This window comes from Zonotrichia leucophrys, chromosome Z (assembly GCF_028769735.1).
Source record: "Zonotrichia leucophrys gambelii isolate GWCS_2022_RI chromosome Z, RI_Zleu_2.0, whole genome shotgun sequence".
Lineage (NCBI taxonomy): Eukaryota > Metazoa > Chordata > Aves > Passeriformes > Passerellidae > Zonotrichia > Zonotrichia leucophrys.
Window position 1 is genome coordinate 32,907,450 of NC_088200.1, and position 24,382 is coordinate 32,931,831.

Below are 24,382 nucleotides of genomic sequence, written 5' to 3' on the forward strand. Positions count from 1 at the left end.
CTCAAACAAGCAATAAGACAAAAATATTTTTGTTTCACTTCACATGTTAAGAGCACAGCTGAAGTTAATTTCCTTCGTGGCTATGAATATTTAGCAGCTTTGCAAGCATATTGTCGGATTGCTAATTGTATTTGTAATCCAACTGGCCAGTGATGTCACCTAATTCAATTTTGTAAAGCAGTGAGGAACCAAATAAATGCAGAAGGAAGTAAAAGGTTCATAATAGCAATTGTTAATTGGAAAGTTATGCCTCTACACATGTGGGGGGAAATGACATCTAAAAATAGCTTTAAATGTTGCTTGACTAGCCTGCTCACCTCTGCCCTGAAAGGAAAGAGAACTCAGGAATTAACATACCCTAATAATGACTTGGCTGGTAGTGTGAGATCTATAATTAAGTATATAATTATATACAACAGCAACTGTTTGCTGTTAGTTTCTTGTCTTTTTGAGACAATTTAAATATGAAATCTCCATTATGATATAAAATTATGTTTCTGAAGGATGTGAAATGTAAAAGATTCATCCAATTCCTGATATCAATCTCATAACTATTAAGAAAAATTAGGTTTTATTACTTCTAAGAATTCAGTATTTTATGCACAATTTGATAATTTCTAGTATAAAGCCTCAGCTGTTTAATGATTTAAACTGTGTTGTACTATCTCCTGGACCAGCCAGTAGTCAAGAAAGGCTACAGGCACAAGATGAATTCAAACATTTGATGCCACAAACATTCTCAGAATTGGTAAAATTTGTAGTCTGAATTCAGTCATGACCATCTGTATTTTATTGGTTTGAAACAGCTCTAGGGATAGCACTTATTTGTGCATAAGTTGTCATAACTGGCGGAGTATCTGCCTGTGTATCAAATGTCTGTCTGACTGCCTAGGTCTTAGATGGAGAGAAATACACCATCTTCATTGGTCTTACTCTTGGGGTGTAAGCAGTAGTGGTTCATCTGCACGGCTGAAACCTGTACTCAAAGTGTTGTCCAAGAGGACTTGAACCTTAGGTTGATTGTCGTTCAGGACAAGAATACACTGTCTGGGACAATCTTGGGTTCATTCAGATGGAGGACTTATCCTAGGATTTGTTTGATTAAGTTTGACATGTTTTTGGAGAATTGAGTATACAGGTTTTTATTTCCTGCGCTTTCTCTCATGCTTGCATACAGTTGCTTTAGTATCTAGATCACTTATTTTTTCCTCATATTAAGTAGCAAACGTGTTATCTGTTAGTGAGCCATCTACTTGAGGCAATATTTAGACAAGTGCTGTTTGCACACAGACGTGTGGGTGTTGGCTGCCACCAGCATTTTGTACATGCCCATGGTCTCTATAAGACTTGGTGCCATACTTCTGAAGTACTGCACAATAAAATTAGCTATGTCTCTTCCTAAAGTATTTCAATATCTAATAAAAGATATGGGTGTGATGAAGTGGGGGAGGAAAAAGGGTTTATCTTATGAATGGCAGTAGGCAAAAAGAAATTAGGATCCTGATAATAGCATAATACAAGTGAACCACCTACTTAATTTTGATCAAGTGTGTCTTTATAGAAACAGTGGTATACATTTGGGTGTTGTTTAGTGTGTGTATATGGCTGAGTTTTGTGGTTTTAGTTATAAATATTACTACTGATTCAATTGGGATATTCTGTTTTATGTATTCTTATTCTCTTAGTCACTTGTTTTCCAAATTTTCCGCATTCCACATCTTTCCCCTCATCAGTCTCTCTTGTTCTACAGTGAAAAAAGGCTGAGTTTTGTCCACATTTGCTGTGGCTAACAACAATAGGACTGAAAAAACTTTCACCTTTTGGAGTGCTCGCTGTCTGGGATTCATGTGCTGATGGAAAACTAAAGAATGAAGGGGTACAGGGTGAAAAGGAACAGGGCCACATAGGAACATAGGGTCAGGGCCCCAGATCTAGATGGTTTTCTCTTGGGTTTGCAGTCTGTGTTGTTATACTGAGTGCTTGTGTCACATTGTGGTGCTAATTGGCTTTCTGATGTCACTGAGATATGTTCAGTTCTCTCAAAAGTTAATGTCAATTCTATAGTAGCAGTGGAAATCTTTGAAATGGCTGAAGCTTGTGTGAAAGTTGTAGCTTGAAAAAAAAATTGTTTTTTCTTTTTAATTCCTATATTAAACCAGTTGGATTCTTTCTGTTATCACTAACAACAAAGCTTCTTCAGGGTTAACTGGACCTCAGTCTGTAGCTTGGCACAGCTGCTCACTTTTAGTCACTGAGCTAGCACAACTGTCACTTTCAGAAAAATGGTTTGGTAAAGAATTGTGACGCTGCACAGGGTACAGGTTGTTGCTATTCTGAAATATGTTGGTTTTGTCCCTAAGAATGATCTGTGAGGACAAGATAAGTGGTCTACAAAACCACCTCTGGCAGTTTTCTGTTGTGCGTGGGTTTTTTTTTGGTTAGTTTTTTATTAAGGTTGGCTACTGCTATATTGTATACTTCAAAGAGAAGAATTAAGTTGCTATGAAGAGATCACTATACTTGTTTATTTTGTGTTAAGACAGGTCTATGTTAAATGAGTACAGTGTTTAAGGACTCTGTAAATAGTAATGTTTTAAAGCCTTCCTAAAATTCTTACTTTTTAGCATTAGGTTGGGAGTAGAAAACCAGTGTTGTTTCTGTGTTTTCATTTCTGTCTTGGTTTCTTGTTACTTGAGCTAATGTGATGGCATCAAGTAACAGAAACAGTAGACATTAGTAATGCCTTAAGCAGAATGATTAGGAACAGGATACAGTAACAGTTTAATCCCCCTCACATTTACCATTCTGGAAAGCAACCTTCATTATAGATTTTAATAAATTGTAAGACTGAAAACCAACCCTACTTTCCTGTAAAGCAGAATATATTGATATAAGCTGTATTGGTTCTGCAAGGAGATTTACTTCATACCTTTTTTAATGCAGGCTGGAACATTTTATATTATGCATTTATGTATGATTGAATCATTATATGATTATTCAGTTGCTTTAGTAAGACTTGGAAAATGACTACCTAAGATAGTAATTACATTGACTAGACAATTTTGCTGGAGTCGAGGCGTAGACACATGTACCACCACAGTTAACAAAAGCCACTAAGTCTCAGCTTTCTCCCTTGGAAATGCTTGCAAATAATCCAACTGATCTGCTTCCTTTTTTACAAACTGATATTGACCTTAACTCAAAAGTGATTTGACTTTGTAGCATCTAATGTTGGCTTGCTCCGATGTGGTAGACTGGGTGGTAGGTTGGACCACGTGATCTGGAGATGTGCCTAAGAACCTCCATCATTCTGCAGTTCTCAGTGCTTGGGAAAGAAAGTAAAACAGTGCAATATCTTACTGCTTCTCTGGAGAATAATGGGGTTTAAAGGCAATTACAAGTCACAATATAATTCTTACCTGTAACAGCTATGCCTCCTGAGGGTGTTGTAGATCTAACTGTTTATGTTTAATAACAACATGGTATTTTGTTCTTTACATTATTGAATAACTTTTCAGAGCATGTGAGCTGAGGCTTATGCTTTGGGAAACAGGTGTCTTGACTAATAAATGATTTCTTGCAGTTTGATGAGATCCAAAACTCCTCCAATCTGGTGCATATGCGTTATAGCATTTTTCCAGTGATGAGATCAAATGCTGACATATTGGTCATTTCTGCACTATCTGCGCTGCTATAAAAGGGAGTTTTGAACACCAGACAATTTCTGCAGGTCTAGGTATGTTTGTTTTATTGCAAAACCACAATTTGCACTCAGAATACTTAGACAAGGTTTTTGTAACTATATCCACAGAGGTGGAAATGCTGCCTTTAAAAAAATTGAGGCCACAGGTGCAGTCTTCATTTATGACTTGGACACTCTTTTTTGACTAGCTTTCCCAAGGAAAAGTAGTCAACCACAAAATCCATCAGCTCTGATTTATTTGTGTGTGCGCAGATATGAATGTGTTTCCTCAACTGTCTTGTGCAAAAGTGCCATTGTGATATGGAAAATAACAAAATTTCACTTTATTGCACTCTAGGCAGTCCATTAAGTTTTAAGATAATTAAAAAGACCTCTAATAGAACTGTAGATGATCTGGCAGATCAGTGAAACTCTTTAAATTAAGATACAAGTAATACAGCAAGTTAGCCAGTCCAGGGACCTATCATGCTTTTGCATTCCATATGTTGGTAAGCATACCCTTAGCCCTTGGCAGAACACTTTTGAACTGCATGTCCCCTGCAGTACACCAGCAGGTTATTTTGGGGCATTCTGGAAGCAAATGTGAACCTTTGTGTGCCTGCTTAGAATGTGCTACCAGCTGTCCTCTTCCTGCATTAAAGGATTCTGGTTGTCAGCAGCTCTGACAGCATTGGTACTAGGAGGTAACAAATCCTCAAGCAGGTCAGTCTCATGCTGCTTGAGGTAATGTTTTGTTATTAAAGTCTTAGACTTGACCACCCCAAATCAATAGATAGTTCTGCTCCCTGAAACTTGCTACATCTCTGTCAATGAGACAGTTCCATGTTTCTTTGCTTCACTCTTTGTTTCAGATACTGAAACAACAAGAAACAGTGGGATAGGATGACAGCATCTGCTTCCAGGAAAAGCAAGATGAATTTGTTTTTTGAGAGTGTTCTCTGGATCCTTTGTGTCTCCTTGGTCCTTCTTTCTTATCTGTCCTTGTTCCCCTGTCTGGGAATCTGAGATGGACTACACTGTCTGTGGTCTACAGGCCTTTCTACTTTGTGCAAAATATGTTTAATTTCAAAAGATATACTGTCTGGAGATCAATATTTTCTCAGCTGTGTTTATCTTTTGTTTCCTCAATCAAAATCATATGTTGTTTTGTTTGTTCAAGCTAGCTCACTGTAAGGCACACATTTCCCTCCAATGCAGCAGGTTGTGAATTAGAATCTTGCGAGTAAACACTGACAGTAAAACTTATTTATTATCATTGCATATGAAATGATTGTACTCATCTTCATGTACTCCCCTGACACTTAAAAAAAAATCTGGTTATGGGTATCCTTTGGCAGGCAAAGTCTTCTTGTACCTGGTATCTTGGTATCTTCTGTGATACCAATGGTGAATACAATTGCTCTTTCTCAGTCTTTGGAATGCTTCATCTTCCTCATCCCCATTTCAAAGAGCAAAAAACCAACTGATTTTCTTGCCCTAAAATAGTTCTGATAGACTGATTTTAGTGGATCAGTATGGGATCTTCTTCTGCTTAGTATGAGTCTCTAGTATGGATGATTTTGATCAGTCTAAAGTCTCTTTAGCTAAATATACTTTCCTGCTGAATATGAATGGATGGTTAAGGACAAGCACAGATAATCTGGATTCTGCAGTACTCTCCTGGAATTATTTAAAGAAATATTTTGCTGGTTTTACTGTTTTCAGTATTTAAAATAGAGGATGATTATTAAGGGGTAAAGGCTGCCTGAAATGCCTCTGAAGCAAGCAGTTTTTAAGATACTTATTTGTCACTATAGAGCGCAACATGACGCTAAGCACCAGGACTCCATCAGAAGGCTGTATAGATCTATTTATTAAAGCAACATACTGCCTTTATAATTTTACAAGGTAATTACATTTGCTTAACAAACACATACACTGCCCATTGGTCATGAAAAAGAAACAAAACTCTCTCAATAGGTGAAAAGGAGCCATGTCACTCTGTGAGCCAACTGAAGTCCATGTCTTTTGACTTTCTCTCTTTCTTCACGTTGTCATGGTGATAGCCTTGGTACTTTCCTTGAGAGAGATACGAGGCTTTCCTTATCTTCAGGAAGGCTTCGCTGGCACACTTATTTCCAACCCTTGCTGAAATGAGGAGTGTGTTGTGGTCTACCTACTCACTCTCTCTCTCTCTCGCTCTCGCTCTCTTGCTCTCTCTCTCTCTTACGCTCGCTCTCTTTTTTCTTTTTTTTTAAATTTTTTTAAAATTTTTTTCTTTTCTTTTCTTTTTCTTTTTTTTCTTTTTTTTCCTTTTTTTTCTTTTTTTTTCTTTTGTTATTATTGTTGTTGTTTGGTTTTTATTTTGGGGGTTTGTTTGTTGGTTTGGTTTTTATTTTTGTTTCCGTAAACAGTTTGGGGAAAGTAAAAACTGCTTGGGCTTCATTCATTGTACTGAAGTATAGCCCTATATCCTCATCTATTGTATGAAAGTTTGCTACATGTTCTGGGTACATCAATATTCTTTCCAAGTCAACCTCCAAAACCAATTGAAAGAATTGAGGGTCTGAAGTGAACTGTACCCCCATTGTAGAAGGCAGCCACATTTGTCAGACATGACTTCCCCTTAGTGAAGACATGGTGGATGTCACAAATCACCTCCTTGTTTTCAGTGTGCCTTAACAGAGTTTTCAGGAGGGTCTGCTCAATGATCTTTATGAGCAGTGAGGTGAGACCTGACTGACTTGTAAATTCTATGGGGTTTTATTTTCCTTTAAAAAAATTGTGGTTTTATGTCCTTTTCCCAGTCATTAGGACTTCCACAGCTTCTCAAGTAGGGTCGGTAGTGGCTTACCTACTTCCTTTGTCAATTCCTTCAGGATCTGTGGATGCACCTCATCAGGTCCCATGGACTTGTGAACCGTCATGTTCACTTAGATGGTCGAAAACCAGATCTTCTTCTATAGCAGATAACTAGTTCTTCATTCTTCCTGTCCCTGCCTTTGTTTTCTGCAGCTCTGGTGAAGTGCCTGGAGAACTTGCTGGTGAAGGCTGAGACAAAAAAAAAAGTAATTGAGTGCTTTGGCCTTCTCCATGTCATTGGTAGCCAGTTCTCCCATTTCCTTTGGAGGGGAGCCACATTTTCATAGTCTTCCTTCTATCACCCATAGAAGGAAAAAATAAAAATAATAGAAATCCTAGCATGCCTATAGAAATAATAGAAATCACCTTTCTTCTCTAAGGAAGGAACTGTAAAGATCATTGAGTTCACACCCTCCTTCTCTGGACACTTCCAGGGATGGGGCATCCACAACTTCTGTGTGCAGTCTGTTCCAGTGCTTCCTCACCCTCATGGTAAAGAATTTCTTGTACTGGACACAGTACTTCTGTGGGGCGTTACAAGGGCAGAGGATAGGGGTGGAATCACCTCCTTCCACTGCTGTTTCGATACAGACCAGGATACAGTCAGCTTTCTGGGCTGTGAGCACACACTGTTGTCCAGATTTTTATCCAGGAGAACCCTAAAGTCCTTCTTGACTGGGCTGCTCTCACTGAATTTGCCTCCCAGTCTGTGTTTATGTCTGGGATTGCCCCTACCCAAGTGCGGCATCTTACATTTGGCTTGTTGAACTTGGAGGTTCTCATGGATCTGCCTCTGAAGTTTGTATGATTCCTTCTGTATGGCAAAGATCTCTCGTGGAAGCTTTTCTAGTTGCCCTTGATGCCCCTGGTGAGATTTAATTTTACCAGTGCTTTAGTTTTCCTAACCTGATCCCTGACTGCTTAGACAGTCTTTCACTATTTTATTTTGGCTATCTGGCCTTGTTCTCACCCTATGTAGGCTAAAGCCAGTGGTAAGTTGGAAATTAAATACTTGGTGAAATGAGAAATACTTGTCCACTTAGTTGTGAGCAACCCCTGGAGTGCAGTGATTGGAATGGCTGCTCTGGGTCAGACCAGCAGTCCAGCTGGCAAGCATTTCTAGTAGCATTTAGGTTTGAATCAAGAAAGAGTACAAACAGGGCCTATACATAAAATAGTTCCCCCAAGTACTCTCTTCATAAAACAGAGTGCTAGAGTTTGTTGGTTAGGGAAATGTATTCAGACTCAGTGTGATGCGATTGATATAGTTTCCTAGAGTATGGTTAAATAAGATTTCATTAGATATTTTTACCTTGAGAGTAAGTAACTGCTAGTCATCTGAAGCACCTGTTACCACTTCTGCAAAACAACTAAAAAAGTGATGAACTGAACTAGCTGAGGTCTTTGTGATGTTGCACCCTTAGGGGGAAGGGAGCACCCAAGATTTGTAGATTCTCATTGGTTGAAAGGAATGAGAAGTCAGATGATCCACAAAAGCTTATAAAGTTTTATTAGTAAATTACACACTTGGCTTGGAAATTGGTATTTTGGTACACTGGCCTCTAATATAAGCACATGACCCTGGATTTTGGATAAAGGGGTAGGGTGTAAGGGAAGAGACAGAGATGAATTTAAGAGGGGGAGAAAGGAAGGAAAGAAGGAAAGAGATTACCAGTCCTGGCTGCAGCATCAATTCAGTTGATGAGGGCCACTTCCTCGGTTTAGATCAGAGTACTTATTAGTAGATAAGCTTTCCCTGCCCTGGGGATATGTCACACTTTCTATGCAAATTACTTACAACTCACAGTCCATTCTTCCAGATCCTTGTGGAAATGGGTCAGAGGGCTTTGGGTCTTTGGTGGTCTTGTTCTCCCCATAGAGTCTGTGCCTGCTTCTCCACCTCATTTCTCTGTTTGTGCTGTGCTGAGCTGTGCTTATCTCCAGGAGGTAGATCAGAGACCTTTGTCCCAGAGGAGTGCTGTCCTACCTCCGAGTGGCCCCTTGTCCAGTCACATCTTGTTCTTTCTCACAGCATGTTGTTGCCAGCAGTCCTTGGCTGGTGCCACAGCCACTCTGCTATTGGTGTTTGCGACAAACACATTAGCCCCTTGTCTCTAGATTTCTGCAGTTCTGGTGCATGGTTACTTTGAGCTCCTCCTAATATCCCACTTTATTTTCTTAGAGATGTTGTTTAGTGCAAACTGTGTGGTGATAGGAGGGTTTCTGCTATTGGAAACTCATTGATGCTTACAGCTGTAGCTACAGCACATCCTGAGCTGTCATCTTTTGATTGAGGCTTAAGGTTATGTGACTCAGTGTCACAGTTTCAAGTGACATTACGTTTGCACTGAGTTCATTGCTTTTGTTTGATTTTGTAACTGATGGCTCTTGTTCAGAACCTTGTGCAGCTTCTAAATCATTATAAAGCAGCATGATGTGAAATATCCAGGTAGCCTCATGTATTCTTCCCCTCATGCACACACTTGCTCTATTATTGCCTCTGGATGTTTGAGATTGAATGAGTTCCTTCTGCTTGGATTGGAAGCCTGCAAACAGTTTAAATGGTAATGACTGCCTACCACTGGATTTTATTCTTTTAGACATTTCAATAGATACAGCCAAACAGGTGTCAGGAAATGATGCAAGAGTAATCTCTTTTTGTTTATTGTTTTTGTGATGATTATAGGGCTTGCTATTTCTTTGATAATTATTCTACTGTGAATACTTTGCCTGCAGACTCTTGACCTTAAGTCTTTATCTGTCAGAGGCGTAATCAGCTGACTGTCTCTTTGTCAGATCCAGCTCTGCACTGTTGTGTTCTCTGGATGAGTTCTGCTTATTCTAGCACAACTATTGCAGACCTGCATTTCTTCTGGTCGGGAATTTGTGTACAGTGCCTCTGAAATAGCTTTTGTAAAGATCACAGTAGGAGCAAAGTGGTGTGGGAAAGGAAAGAAGCATGCAGCCATGGCAATTTAACTGACTCTTCTAAGAGCCCAAATTTCAGAATCTGGTTTGATCATTGACATCTTTCTTGATCTTTTTAATTGTCTTGAATGGTTCTGCTCTGCATTTCTGAAACTGGTTAAACTAATAGAAAATTTTTTTTTAGTAGGAGGCTTGAAAGGCTTGTGGCTTTAATATTACTTTTATCCCTTGCTATTTGCATGTCTTGGATGCCCTTCTATTGAAAATAAATGTATAGATGTGTGCAGTGTAGTGTATTGGAGTTCTTTTGGTAAGAATGCAGAAGCTGACACCAGTGTCTCCCAAAGGAGGAATAGGACATGTGATATGCAAAATTTGACTGTAGTACAGTCCTTTTGTGGAAGTCCTGACTTCTGTGGGAGTTCATTGTCCTGTTTCTTACCCCAAAACAAGGAACTTGCTTTTCTCCTGGAAAAAGTTAATTTTAAATCTCTTTCAGGATCTATTTATTTCATGGTGGCCTTATTCTGCTTTTACTGGAAAGAAATGAAATATAGTTCCATTTCTAGGCAAATCCTTTGAATTTGAAGCTACTAACTGGGATCCTCACAACTTAAATTCTTTTCTAGATACTGAGAATTTGACAGATTATACTCTGCTTGACTTAGCTTCTTATCTGCTCTACATGATTTTGTGTTTGGTTAGATGATCTGTCTGACCAGAGTTGACATTTAATGTCTCTGAAGATACGTTCTACTTCTGCCTTTGTTGGAAGCAAAATTAATCCTTCCCATCACTCCAGCCAACTAATTTTGCGTGTGTTCAGTCAAAAACACTCGATGCTTTCATTTGTTTTTTCTTGTTCTATGCCTGTGAAGTTAGCATCAGATCTGTTATGCCTTATGTTGCAACTTTCTAAAAAATTCCTGAAGTTAACATGCAAAAATATACTCTTCATCTTTGGTTAATTTTTGATGTATTTTTTAATGGAATTCTTCAGAACTGTGTGCAAGAGAAATCTGTATGAAACATAATATTTTAATATAGTAACTATAAAAGGAGTAAAAATGAAACGACTTTGTAGACAGAGTGCATTAAAATAAAAACAGGGTAAAAAACAATGTCTTGTACACACAAGAATGATCCCCTTTAAAAGAATACATGCAGTTTTCCTGTCTTGGAAGTCTTTCAAGTACTCTGAAATATTCAAGCTGTTGTTCATAGACATGTAAAGCTTTTCTTTTAACAAAACCAAAACTCTGAAAGCCAAAAATATATCTAATACAATACAATAAAATACTAGTTTGTTCTTATCTACTAGTGATAGGGTTTACTAAAATTTGTCCCTTTTTCTTAAACAGAATGTTGACTTTGAAAGCTCAGGGAAGGACCAGCAGGGAGAAGAAAGTAACACAGTGGTAAGTACATTATTTTTCTTTCCTCTGGACCAACTGCTTAATGTGTTAAAATAGAAATCCTCTTATTTATTCATATTTTGTTATAAATGCCTTCAAAGCACTTGAGTTTTATTCTGCATCACATCTCATGTTACTTTGAAAGCTGGTTTTTAAGCTCTGAATATCTGTTGAAGACCCAAGTAAATTATATTTATTTACATGAAAGGGAAATATATGAAAAAGGAAAATAATTCTTCTTTTGGCTTGAGAACTTTAGAATACTGAGTTTTGTAATTTTCTTTTTCAGTTCTTAGAAATGATAAGTATATTTATTTGACAAACTTGGTCAAAAGGTACTTGAAAAAATACTAGAAATTTTTGTTGTGCCTCCTACCATCATTTTTGGTTTGCTGCTCTAAAGCCTAGACATACATCACATCATACACTTTGTCTCTTACTGGTGTGTTGACATTTTTTAGCTAGAGAGCATATATAAAAATGGGAAAAGTGTTAACAAGGCAAAGTTTGATTTGCTTTCAAAGCTCTATGGAAAAGCAACATATGTTCAGAATCAGCTTTTTTCATTATTAAATGATGCCAATGCAGATGGCACTAACTTGCTTTTGCCTCATAGTGTAAGGGTTTGTAGAGGCAAGTATTTTCTATGAATAAAAAGAGTGCCCAGTAGAGTATTTATTTTGTCAGAAGGTCTGCATGAATTTCTGTAGAGGAACTGTTACTGACTAGTCACCCTTCTGCCCCAGAAAAAAAAACCCAACAACATATGACAGCAGCTTCCATCTGCTCTGATTTTATTAATAGCGCTGCTCAGATTGTGGAAATGCTAATAAATATTGATTCCCCAATTACTTTAGTTTTGAGGCTATAAAATACTGGTTCAAAGGATAGAAAATCTTCTGCATATTTTATCTGGCATTTCTGTAAACAGCATATGCTTTAGTAGAGAGAAGCATGTGCACATGCTTGTGTTTTCTAACCTTTTGTGTAGCCTACAATGCTGTAAGCTTTGTGTGCTTTGGCGTTCTCCACTGAGCTAATAATCCGTGCTGTTGCTGCAGTGCCTCAGCTGTGCTTGCGGCACCATAAGGTTTGCTGCTTCTTATGGGCAAATGACTAGCACTGCCTCCTGCCTTCACTTCCACTGTGCCCGTTTGTCTCTTTTGACTGTGGTGGTATAACTAGAGGAATTAAGACAGTATCTCTTCCTTTCTGCTGGAATACATGTTGCCTGTATGCGAAAAAATATTTTCTCATACAGTAGTAATCCCTCAAAAAACTAAACCTGAAGCATAAGCTGTTTATTATGGTTTTTTAGCTGTGCCAGAAGCTTCCCATCCTTTAGTCTGCTTGCTTTATTTAATTTTCATTGTTTTCTTTGTATAGAAAGTCAGGAATTTGTTTCCATGGATCTTTTTCATAATAGCAGTGAAAGAAAATGAGGTTATTTGATGTAGAAATTAGTGGGTTCGGAAAGCAAAGTAGTGCTGAAGTAGCTTAGTTCCAGTTAGCTGTACCAAATAGCTGTGATTACTAGGTACATGGTAGCTATGATTATTTCAGCTGCATATTTAAAAAAAAGACGTGGCTGATGGGGGATGGAGTGCACTTCAATATGCTGTTGGGATAAATATTTCATATTTCTGACTATATATTAACTTAAAAATGAGAGAAATTAAATCCAAACTGTGTCAGTTCAATAATGTAAAGGAATTTTTTAGCCATCTGGAAACATCAGTGTCATGCTTTTAAAGAAGCTTGGGTTGTTGTGTGTTCCGTGACGATTTGTGGAACTGCTGCAGTTTCCTTCAGACTTCAGTTTGCTGTTGTAAAAATCACTGCTTTTATATAGTGGGTTTTTTTTTTATCTAAGGAAGAGAAGTGGATGAGATTCAAATGCAGTCGTTTTAAAAATCAATTTATTCCTCCCTCTTAAGGTTTTCTTAGTAACACGACAAATACACACCCAAAGAATATGCAATCAAGTGAAACATCAGAAATGAAGCTCAGATCTAATGCTAATCTCAGCAGTGTTGTTAATGGTATCCAATTAGAAACCATTCTTTAGAGGAAGTGTTACATTGGCACTTACTTGGATAGATTTACTGTCCAGATGGAAGTTATTTTCTAGGGCTGTCTCAGAAAAATAGCAAAAGAAAATGTGTGAGAACATACTTGCAGCTACTGTGCTGCAATTGTGTTATGACAGTGTGTGTGTTGCTGTGTATTGGTAAGTAGTGTTATTATGAAAAGTCAATATAAATACTTTTTTAAAAAAGTAACAAGTACAGCTGCTTGGTTATCTGAACATTTTAAAATTTAATTTTTTTCCAGTAAACTTAATCTGTAGTTTTTCTCTCTCCCTTTTTTGTGAGGATATTGCTATGAAAGATCTTGCCTTAAATTCACAGAATTGCAGAAGGGTTACAGTTACAAGAAACCTCTGGAGACCATCTCATCCAAGGCAGGGTCACCTAGAGTAGTTTAAGAAGGAAAAGGTATATCTGGATTTTGAATGTCTTCACAGAGGGAGACTCCATGACCTCCTTGGGCAGCCTGTTCTAGTGCTCTGCCACCCTCAACATAAAGAATTTCTTCCTCATCTTGAGCAGAAATTTCTTATGTTTTAGTTTATTGCCATTACTTCTTGTCCAGTATCTGGGCACCCCTGAAAAGTCTGTCACCATCCTCTTGGCACTCACCTCTGAGACATTTATATGCATTGATGAGATCCCCTCTCAGTCTTCTCCTCTCTAGATTAAACAGGCCCAGCTCTCTCAGTCTCTCCTCGTTAAGAGAGATGCTCCAGACCCCTCATCATCTTTGTGCCCCTTCAGTGGACCCTCTCCAGGAGCTCCTTGTCTCTGGGACTGAGGAGCCCAGAGCTGGACACAGCACTCCAGATGTGGCCTCACCAGGGCCCAGTAGAAGGGGAGGATCAGCTCCCTTGACCTGCTGGCCACGCTCTTCCCAGTGCAGCCCAGGATCCCACTGGGCCTCCTGGCCACAGGGGCACACTGCTGGCTCATTGTCACCTTGTGGTCCACCAAGACTCCCAGGTCCTTCTCTGCAGAGCTGCCCTTCAGTGGGGCAGCCCCAGCCTGTGCTGCTCCTTGGGTTATTCCTCCCCAGCTGCAGGACCCTGCACTTGCCCTTGTTGAACCTCTTTGGGTTCTCTCTGTCCAACTCTCCAGCCCAGCCAGGCCCAGCCCAAAGGCAGCAGAGCCTTCAGGTGTATCAGCCATCCCCAGTTTGGATCCGCAGCAAACCTGCTGAAGGTACCTTGGATCCCTTCACCCAGGCAGTGATAAACAAGCTGAGTGAGACTGGGCCCAGTATTGATGCCTGGGGAACACCACTGACTACAGGCCTCCAACTGGATTCTGCTGCCCTGATCCTGACCCTGTGAGCTCTGCCATTCAGCCAGTCCTTGGTCCACCCCACTGCCATTTATCTAAACCACGCTTCCCGTGCTTACCTGTGAGGATGTTATGGGAGATGGTGTCCAAAGCCTTGCTGAAGTGGAGGCAGACAACAACCACTGCTCTCCCCTCACCTAGCCATCCTGCCCTGCCATCACAGGAGGCTGTCAGACTGGTCAGGCATGATTTCCCCCTAGGAAATTCCTGCTGACTGCTTCTGATGACCTTCTTTTCTTCTGCATGCTTGGTGCTGACCTCCAGAATGTTCTGTTCCATCACCTTTCCAGGGCTGGAGGTGAGGCTGACTGGCCAGTAGTTTCCAGGGTCTTTCATGCTATTTCTGAAGACGAGACTAACTTTGTCCTTTGTCTAGTCGTTGGGCACCTCAAAGATGATGGAGAGTGGCTTAGCAACATCATCTACTTGCTCCCTCAGCACCTGTGTGTATGTCCCATCAAGGCCCATGGATTTATGAACATTAAGCTTATCTAGTTAAAGCCTCAATTACCAGGCGTAGGTCCTCTTTTCTCCAGCCTTCCTCTCCTTCCCCCAAGGTCTGGGATTCCTGAGGGCTGGCCTCAGCAGTTAACACTGAATGAAAGAAGGCATTCAGTAATTCTGCCTTCTCTCTGTCTTCCTTCACTGAGACAACTATCTGATTCAGCAGTTTCCCTAGTATTCCTTTTGCTGATGATCTACTTGTAGAAGCCTTGCTTGTTGTCCTGGATATTCTTTTACAGACTCAACTGGAAGTGGGTTTTGGCCTTCCTTGTCACCTCCTTGCATTCTGTGACAATGTTTCTGTCATCCTAACATGTGGCCTGTCCTTTTTTCCACATTCCATAACTTTCATTCTTCTATTCAAGATTTGTCAGAAACTCCCTGCTCATCCATAAAGGGTTACTGCCCCCTTTGCTTAATTTCTGGTTCATGGGAATGCACTGGTCTTGGGCGTGGAGGAAATAAATGATGCTTGAATATTGACCAGCTTTCTTGGACCTCCTTCTTCTCTAGAGCCCTAACCCATGAGATTCTGCTAAGCAGGTCTTTGAAGAGGCTGAAGTTACCTCTCTGAATGTTCAGGGTTCTGGTCCTGATTGCTGTTTTACCTCCTGTACACAGGATCTTGAGTTCCACCATCTCATGGTTGCTACAACAAGGCAGCCCCCAACTTTGACGTTCTCAGTCCTTCTTGGCTTGTTTTACAAGGTCCAACAACACACCTTTCCTTGTTGGCTCTTCTACCATTAGGTCAAAAAGTTACCATCAATGACCTGCAGGAACTTCTTGCATGTGTGCTGAGTCATGTTGTCTCTCCCCCAAAAATGCTAGGGTTATTGAATTACAGATCTGTACTCCCATATACATCTGATTTACTGATGTCTTGGTCTGGGCTCATAAGGATATTGAGTATTACTGCATTTCAGTTAGAGGCTGCACTTGAAATAGAATATTTTATTACGTAGGTTATTTGCCAGAGATTTTCTTCTTCTCAGTTTAAAAATAATACTTTTGTTCTATTTTGACAGAGTCATTCTGGTTTTGTTGTTGTTAAGCTTTTGCCATGATAAGGCTGATAAGTACTGCTGACTGCTTTATTGCAGAAAATAAATATAAATAATTATTCTAAAGAGTTCTTTTGATGTGCTTAGGGTGGATTTTACTTGTCAAAATTAACTCATAAGGTTTTTTTAGTGTAAGCAGTTCAGATTAACTTTTCAGCTAAAAAGTATCTGTCCCAGACATCTTTTCTTTAAAAATCTTTCTTAAGATTTTTCTTCCTGAGAAGCTGAGAGGCTTCAGGAACAAAATGTAAACAATGATTATCTGCTGCTGTGGAATGCAACAGGTGCACCTGTGATTGGCCCATCTTGGATGTTTGCAATTAATGGCCAACCACAGCCCAGTTAGCTTGGACCCTTGTTATTCATTCCATGCTATTCTTAGGTTAGCTAGCCTTCTGAGATGAAACTTTTCCTTCTATTCTTTTGAGTCTAGTTACAATATAATATATATATATCATAAAATAATAAATCAAGCCTTCTGAAACATGGAGTCAACATTCTTGTCTCTTCCCTCACCTGAAAACCCTTGTGAACACCATCACAAGTATCTGTCTGCTAGAACACATACTTAGTTAGATATTTTTTATTCCAGTAAAACAGGAAAATGCTATTGTTGCATAAAGAAAATGTTACTGATACAGGTAACAGCATTGTAACTGTAACAAGTAAGATTTTATACTATGTTTTGATGAGAAGCTTCACATTCTAATTGTGTAAATATTTCTGACTATTTTAAATCAAAGCAAAATAGAAATGGTAAATTGAAATTTGTTTAGAATTTATTTATAGAATGCAAAAAAGAGATAATTTAAGCAAATTTCTCCAGAATTCATATCTGACATTGCTTTTCTTGCTAATTAACTGATATTGTCTTGTTGCTCTGGCCCTTGGAGATGGGTGAATGGTTTTGGGTGGTTTGTTTTTGTTATTTTAATGTATAGAGGCACTGAGCACTTGCAAAGTAGTTAACCCCAAGAAAAATTTTGAACTTGGTATTTATTAAGTTAGGAGTGGAGAATGGCTGGGTTTGGTTGCATTCTGGTATGCTGGATCATCAAAAAGAAAACTGATTTCTGTGTTCTCTGTTCCCTAGTTTTCTCAAAAAAATTTAACAAGCATCCTTAATATGTTTTTATTTAACAATTGGCCATTCACTGTATTTACTAGCATGTTCTTCCTCCTGTTGTTACCATTCACTATTGTTGTTTCAAGGGTAGTGGCTTTTTTTCTCTGAATGCTGTCTGTGAGCAAGCACAGTGTGTTTTTTGATGTTCCTTGCCTGCATGAGAACTCACAGCCATGGATGCAGTTAAGCGTTGTTTTTATGCCAGAACCGGGCAGCCTCAGATTATAGCTTCATGTTAAAATGGTGTCCATTTTATTTCCACCCACTTGTTCTTTCTCCAGAGTGTAGTACTTTGGTTCATTGTTTGTACTGGTATGTTTGCCAGTCTCATTCAGTGAGATGTATGACATAACCAGAGCAGTTTGGGGCCTCTTTTTTTTTTTTTCTAGAAGAGACAAAGAAATAGCTGGGATGAAAAGGGATGAAGGAGTGAAAATACCTGAAGCTGGCATTGTCACCAAATAAGGCTTCACCCCTGAACCAGAGAATGCCAGTGATCCTTAAAAAGGGAAAGCTTCTTCACAATGCATGCTGTCTTTGCATGTTTCAGGTCCTTTTCAGTGGCCATCAGGTCTGAGCTATCCTTTTGTTTCCCAAAGATGACACGCAAAATGATTGAAGAGAAACACACTTTGAAGCTTGGATGTGCAAAATAGTGGTTGCAGTTTGTTATTTTAAGACTTCACCTTTCCTGCCCAAGAGGACTGGATTGATTTTAGGGGAAGTCTGTACCAAGCCTTAATGCTACCCCTACATACTTTTCCCCTCCCATCCCCATGATTTCCTGATGAGTAAGAGGTGCCAAGTACTTTGGGTTTAAAGAGTGAATAATTCTGTGCTCTGTTTACTGTGAAAACGTAGGATGTTTTTTGTTCCTTCTAGAAACAGCTATGTTGTTTATAGTTTCCCCAAATTCATGAGAATTAGTGCTGTTTTTAACTGGAAGACATTATTAAATTGTGCTGTTACTTTTCACAGTATAGCATCTCTCATTGAGAAGCCGCAAAGTCTGTGTTTTGGTGTCTTCTGTGGTGCTTGTTGCTGCTTTAGGCAGAGGAAAACCCTTGTAAGCTTTTTCATAATTCTTTGTTTTGACATGAAAATGTTGGGACTTCTGTCAGTTGGTCAGTTAAACCTTTCTGTGTCTGTCAGGCAGCATGTTAGGTTACGGTCTCCCCCAATACAATCTTTCCCTTTTCTGTGTTGACATGTGGTCAGCTCCATAATTCTGCACTAGTTTGTAGACAGTGAGGTGGACTAAAAAGTACTTCACTGTGTATTTTGGGTGCCTAGTTTAACTTGCCTTTCTGTATAGACATCTGATACCTGGTTTCATTTTCAATTGCTGCTGATATAACATTCTTTTACAAGGCCTGGGAGGGGGAAGCAGTGCTTTCTTGACCATGAGTGATCCCATCCTGTTAGCATCAGATAGGAAGTCTAAGAGACTAATTTCAAAATAAATTAACATAGACTGAGGACAAAATTACTGTGATCCTAAGCTCTACTTGAGGTTAAATTGCAAATATCCCATGGGGTTCTGGCAGGTCTCCATATACTGTTGGACTGTCAGGTACTTAGATGAGGGCAGTATGCGGGGAATCATCAGAGTTAAAGGGAAGAGTGATGGTTCACTGAGTGATGCTAGTCTCTTCTGAATTAGAATTTAGTGTATACTCAAGCTTGCTGTTTATCTTGTTTTCTTCCATTGTCTTCAAACCAATGCTTTTCTTTTCAGCTTCATTTTACAGTAAATTACATGATTGAATTCTATTCAGTTTTACAGTTTATAGTTTGTATTGGGTGTAGGTGGGAAGGATTTAGTAGTTGGGGTATGATGTCCCACCTGAAAGGGGAAGGGAGAACCCAAGATTTGTAGATGCTTTTCAAAAGGAATAACTAAAATTAGAGAATCCACAAAAGCTTATGAAGTTTTGTTAGTTAGTTAAATATGGTGTGCAAGCTGGTACATTAGTCCTACACCTCTTAATGTAAATACATAGAAGTAGATTTTGGATAAAGGGGTAGGGTGAAAAGAAGGAGACAGAGACAAACTAAAGATGAATAGAGAAGGAGTGAGAGACAGACAGTACTGGCTCCAGTATTGATCCAGCCAATAGAATGTCCAGGGGACACCCATGCACTTGGGCTTGGTTTTGGGTGCCTTTTTAATTGGTAAGCTTTCCCTGACCTGGAGAAAAGTTTTGGATTTTGAATGTTAATTAGTTATCATGTGCTTTCTGTTTTTCCAGGTCCTTGTGGAAATGGGTCAGAGGGCTTTGGGTCTTTGGTGGTCTTGTTCTCCCCATAGAGTCTGTGCCTGCTTCTCCACCTCATTTCTCTGTTTGTGCTGTGCTGAGCTGTGCTTATCTCCAGGAGGTAGATCAGAGACCTTTGTCCCAGAGGAGTGCTGTCCTACCTCCGAGTGGCCCCTTGTCCAGTCACATCTTGTTCTTTCTCACAGCATGTTGTTGCCAGCAGTCCTTGGCTGTTGTTACCTAAAGTCCTTGGTTGGCGGCACAGCCACCCTGCTATTGGTGTCTGAGACAAACACATTTAGCCCCATAAGGGATCCTTCTGGGATCCTACAGAGCGTCTGCAGGTGTGACTTCACCACATGCAGAAGCTGCCCCCATGCTGGGTGGAACTAATTCCAGCTGTTTCCAGGATGGACCCACTACTGGCCAGAGCTAAGTCAGTCAGCAATCTTGTTAGCACCTCTGTGATAACATGTATAAGGAAGCATTAAAAACAACTGTACAATAGCCAGGCAAGAAAAGTGGGAATATGTGAGATAACCCTGTAGACACCAGAGCCAGTGAAGGAGGGGACAAAGGTGCTCCAGGCACTGGAACAGAGATTCCCCTGCAGACCATTGTCCAAGGTGGAGGAGATCACCTGCAGCCTGTGCAGAGTAGTTTTTCCCTTCCTATTCCTTCAAGAAGTGAAAAAAAATGCAAAGCAACCCAAGAACTATATAAGGGTCATAATTTTCCTGTTGGCTGTGAACCTCAGATAAACTTGTGTTTAACCTAACCTCTAATGATTTAGGGAACAAGAGGGTTTTATTTGTGTTTTGGGTTTTTCCTTTTTTTTCCTCTTCGAGGTGCTTCATAAAGTACTGGAGTTGTTAAGTGGTGGAGTAAAATAAGCCATCACAATCTTGCAGGTCTGCAAGACAATTGTACTTTGTTGGATTTGGTGCTTTAGGTAGTCTGATATTGTGGTATATTAGGAAATCAAGATTTTTCTGCCTGCTAGACTTGCCTGTTTTATGGGCAGGAAAAAATCACTGTCCTTTGTGTCCCTTTTTACATTCTGTGTATTTACTCAAACTAAACATGGAGAAGTTTCTATCTGAGCAACATTAGAAAAGCACAAGTGTGTGAAATTACATTTTCCTGTCTTTGATAGTTCTAACAGTGGATTCTCTTCTATATTTTCTCATTCCTTTCATTCATTACAACTTTTCTGCTTGGGCAACTGACCACAAGATGAGTAGACAGAGACAGATAAGAAGTGTGTATGTCTAACTGTTGGTTTATAAAACATATATTGTAGAGAAGTGACAGTGGGGAATGCTTCCTGCCACTATCCTGACACACCCATTTCCTAGTATTGGCAGCCATCTCTGTTGTAGAACATGAGTGTTAAACAGTTCTTCCTGTATGTGTAAGTAAAATTTGAACAAACATAAAATAATTTTGAAATAAAGCACATTGTAGTTTCCTGTCTTCACTTAAATGAAGCTTTCTTGGTTCATTCTAGGTTTTGAAGAGTTACCAGTTAATATATATATTAAATATATACCCAGGTTGGTCAAACCAGTGCTTTGGTTGTTTATTTGGTATTTCATATATGAGTTTTGACTGTTTTGGCTTAAGATGTGCTGTGAGTTTAGATACTTAAAGAGACATGGTAACTGAAGGAGATATTGTCCAGGCATTCGTTTACTAATCTGTTTATGGTGCTGTGGATGCATGTGATTTTTTACCAGATCTTTCTCCCCCACACCTTCCAAAAGCTCAAAATCTCTCTTACAAAATAAAGGAATAAGTAAGGAAAATTAGTTGTGTGTGGGTTTTGCATTGTTAGGCTTTAGGAGTTTTTGGCAGAGACAAGTAGGATTCCATGTGAAGACAGCAGTCACTGAAGAAAAGGGGGCAGTGTAATGAATGTGTTTTTAAGGGACTTGAATGGCGAGTAGTATCTTTTTTTGTTATTCATATGAAGCATGTAGTAAACTTCTTAATATTCTGCTTTCAAAATATAGTTCTCAGAAGTTGAAATGGCTGGACAAAGTGAACTTATTGACGGCTGCAGCTGGTGGGATATAGGTGTGCCTTTCCCTGCCAGACTTCTGGTAATCAATTCACATGTACAATCTCTGTTTCCAATGCTTGTTTCCGTGACATATGTTCTTCTGTTTATACTCCTGTTTAAAGAGACTGCTGTTGATGCTTCTTATGGAAGTATTGTGTTTTTCCACAGTTTTGCTGTTCTCTGAACTACTGGCAAAATGAGACAAAATTTCTTTTTTGTCCAAGGCTTTATGTTTTTAGATGTTGGCCAGGGAATTCAACTTGTGTTTTCGTGTGCAGCATCAGAGGCCTGGAGAAGGCATGGATAACTTTGATATAGTGAGCACATCAGCTTCCATAGCATCCTTGGCATCTGTCTGTGGGTGGCTAGAGGATGTCATTCTTGAGTCTGTTCCTGTGAAGGAGGCAGGAGGAGGTTATGCTATCTGTTTTGCTGACTTTTCCATTTTCTGCAGATCCCCAGTGTGAAATTTGCAATCTCCAATGTCTTTGTATTGCAATACAGTTAAATATTTTTTTAAAAATTATTAGATCAATTTTGTTTAAATGTGACTGCAGTTTTATATGAAATGCTGTGTTCTGATAATCAACGTTGTAACAAAATTCTAGCAACATGGAAGCATTGTTTAAAAAAGAGGTTCTGACATTCCATTATTCTAATGAAAAGTTTTCTTCCATTTTTTTTTTAATGGATGTATGTAGAATCTGACTGTTCACAGCCTGTGTGATAAATTCTACTACTGGTTAATGAAAACACTAAAATATAGCAGTCCCTTGATCTGTTGCCATATGAATTATACATACTGTGAAGTATTTGGAAAGCTAAGCTGCACATAGAGGAAAATCCAAGTGCATTACTTGTTTCTGTGTCTTAGTTAGAAAAGGGGACTTGCTTGTGACTTTACATAGTGCCATGGGCATGGTATTTTATGTTCTCCCTGGATTACTAACATACTGTCTGAAAGCTGAACTGCAGTCTGCTAAATGTGTCTGAAAGACTTTTTTGGCATTTGGAGGAGAAACTTTCCTGTCACTAGTCCAGAAGTAGAAATATAATTTCAGCAGTTCAAAAAAAAAGGAGATAAAAAAGGCATATTTTCATTTGGAGTGCGGGCAGTTTGATTGAGAAAATAAATACTCAGTGCTGTTTTGGAGAACTATGTATTTTTAGGCTAATTTCCTGAGGAAATGAAGCTGACATGATCATGTTGTTCGTCTGCATATGTTGGTCCTTCTTGAAAGATTAAGTCTGTCATCTAATTTCAGCCAAACTTAAAACCTGAGGTGACATTCTGAAGATTTTGTGAGAATCCATTGCTTATTAGAGAAAGAGACCTACACGTGTGCTGTTGCTGAGGAGAAAAGAGGCAGGAACATTGCTGGTGTATGCTGTAAGTGATTAGCGAATCAGCACCATTTAGGTTTGCCTTCTCAGGATGAATAGGGATAATGCAGAATAATGTAGTCATGGAGAATAGAGGGAACTGTTGTAGCAGCGAGTTTAAAGGAAGAAAGGTACATTCCCAGAAAAAGAAAGGTACATTCCCATGAAGTTTCCTTGTTCCAGTGTGCACAGCAAGATGTGTTGAAGTTTTCCGAAGGGAGTGAAGTTGCAAGAAGAGGTCATGTTGTTTTCTTGAAAATCTGGTGCATTTAAACTGCAGATAGAACAGTTGGTAGAAACTGGTTTTTTTTATTGTATTCTGTCATTAAATGAGGGATTTGAAATTAAGGTATGTGAATTTACATGTACAGAAGCAAAAAAACCTGATTAGATTTCCTGTAGCTACACTTTAATTCTCTGCAGAGGGTGAATTTTATTGTGCTAAACAAAAATATCCCACTAATCTTTGCAGAGGTGGAATAAGCTGTATTATAAAGGCACAATTGACAGTTCAGAAATGCCCATTTCAAAGTTCTCTGATTCTCTGCCGTGTAGGATTGTGTTAGTTGGTGACAAGTCATAGGCTAAACTTTGGCTTAATCTTCTGGTATCTACAGGTGTGTTAACCCCATTTAATGTCATTAGAGTTCTGTTGTATTTAAAAGAAAATAAGTCCGTGCTTCTCACTGTGCCTCGTGTATAGAAATAAATATGCAGGAACATATATATGCTACTTCTTTTCAGTATTTAGTGGTCAGTGGAAGTTTGAGAAACTGCACGTGAGTATTTCTGAGGTTGTCTTGGTTTTTAAATTGACCAATTTCCCTTTTACAGTGCCTGAAAATGACAACGAAGCGGAATTTGTTTTTGCGGCTGGTGCCATGCCGCTGTCTGCGTGGAGAGGAGGAAACTGTGACTACACTTGATTATTCTCACTGCAGCCTGGAACAGGTGCCTAAGGAGATTTTTACTTTTGAAAAGACCTTGGAAGAACTGTATTTAGATGCTAATCAGATTGAAGAGCTTCCAAAGGTATGTTGGATGATTTTGCTTTTAGGTACACTTATGTCTTTACTTTACCAGCATTGCAGAAGCTAATAGTGTCCAGCTTCAGCTTTTGGGCCGTAGCTTGCCATGAAGCAGCCTTGGTAGACTGAAAGTTTATGCATTCCAGCTGGAGTACTTTATTGCATCAATTGGAATGAAATTGCTCAAGCAACAGCTCTGGCTCAAGAGAGTTACAAAGCAGAACGGACTGGCTAATAAATCAGTTTCTGTGCACTGTGAAGTAGGTAGGCTACCACTTGCCTTGGTCTAGTCTACAGTTTAATGTGAGTTGAAAGATTGTGAGTAGAAAGATTGCTTGAACATTTGTCTTTTGTTCCTTTCTGGGTTTTGGTTTTATTTTCTTAACTGCAGGGACATGTAATAGCCTACACTTTCTTCAAGTTAATGTGTTTTTATGTTAGGATAAGTCATACTTAAAGGCATATTTCTGAGAAACTAAAGATTTTTTTCCAGCTTTTAAGTAATTTTGGTCATTATTTTTTGCTACCCTTTCAATTTTCAGAAGAAAACGCCCCCACATATAAATTCAAATATGGCAAAGGACACAAGCAGAGAGATTAGAGGTGGTGAAGATGTAGTCAAAGTGATTTTTATTCATTTGACCAAAA

General features: G+C 39.1%; 1 protein-coding gene across 4 annotated transcripts in view; it reads left to right on the forward strand.

Annotated features, from left to right (window-relative positions):
- The window catches only part of ERBIN (erbb2 interacting protein), a 121,133-nt gene that overhangs the window by 31,398 nt on the left and 65,353 nt on the right, over positions 1 to 24,382 (forward strand). For all 4 annotated transcript variants that reach the window (XM_064736726.1, XM_064736724.1, XM_064736727.1 and 1 more), the window contains 2 exons: positions 10,834 to 10,890; positions 23,541 to 23,738. In XM_064736726.1, coding sequence (XP_064592796.1) covers positions 23,550 to 23,738 — 189 coding nt within the window. In that variant the 5' untranslated portion in view covers positions 10,834 to 10,890; positions 23,541 to 23,549. The remainder of the gene's footprint in view (positions 1 to 10,833; positions 10,891 to 23,540; positions 23,739 to 24,382) is intronic.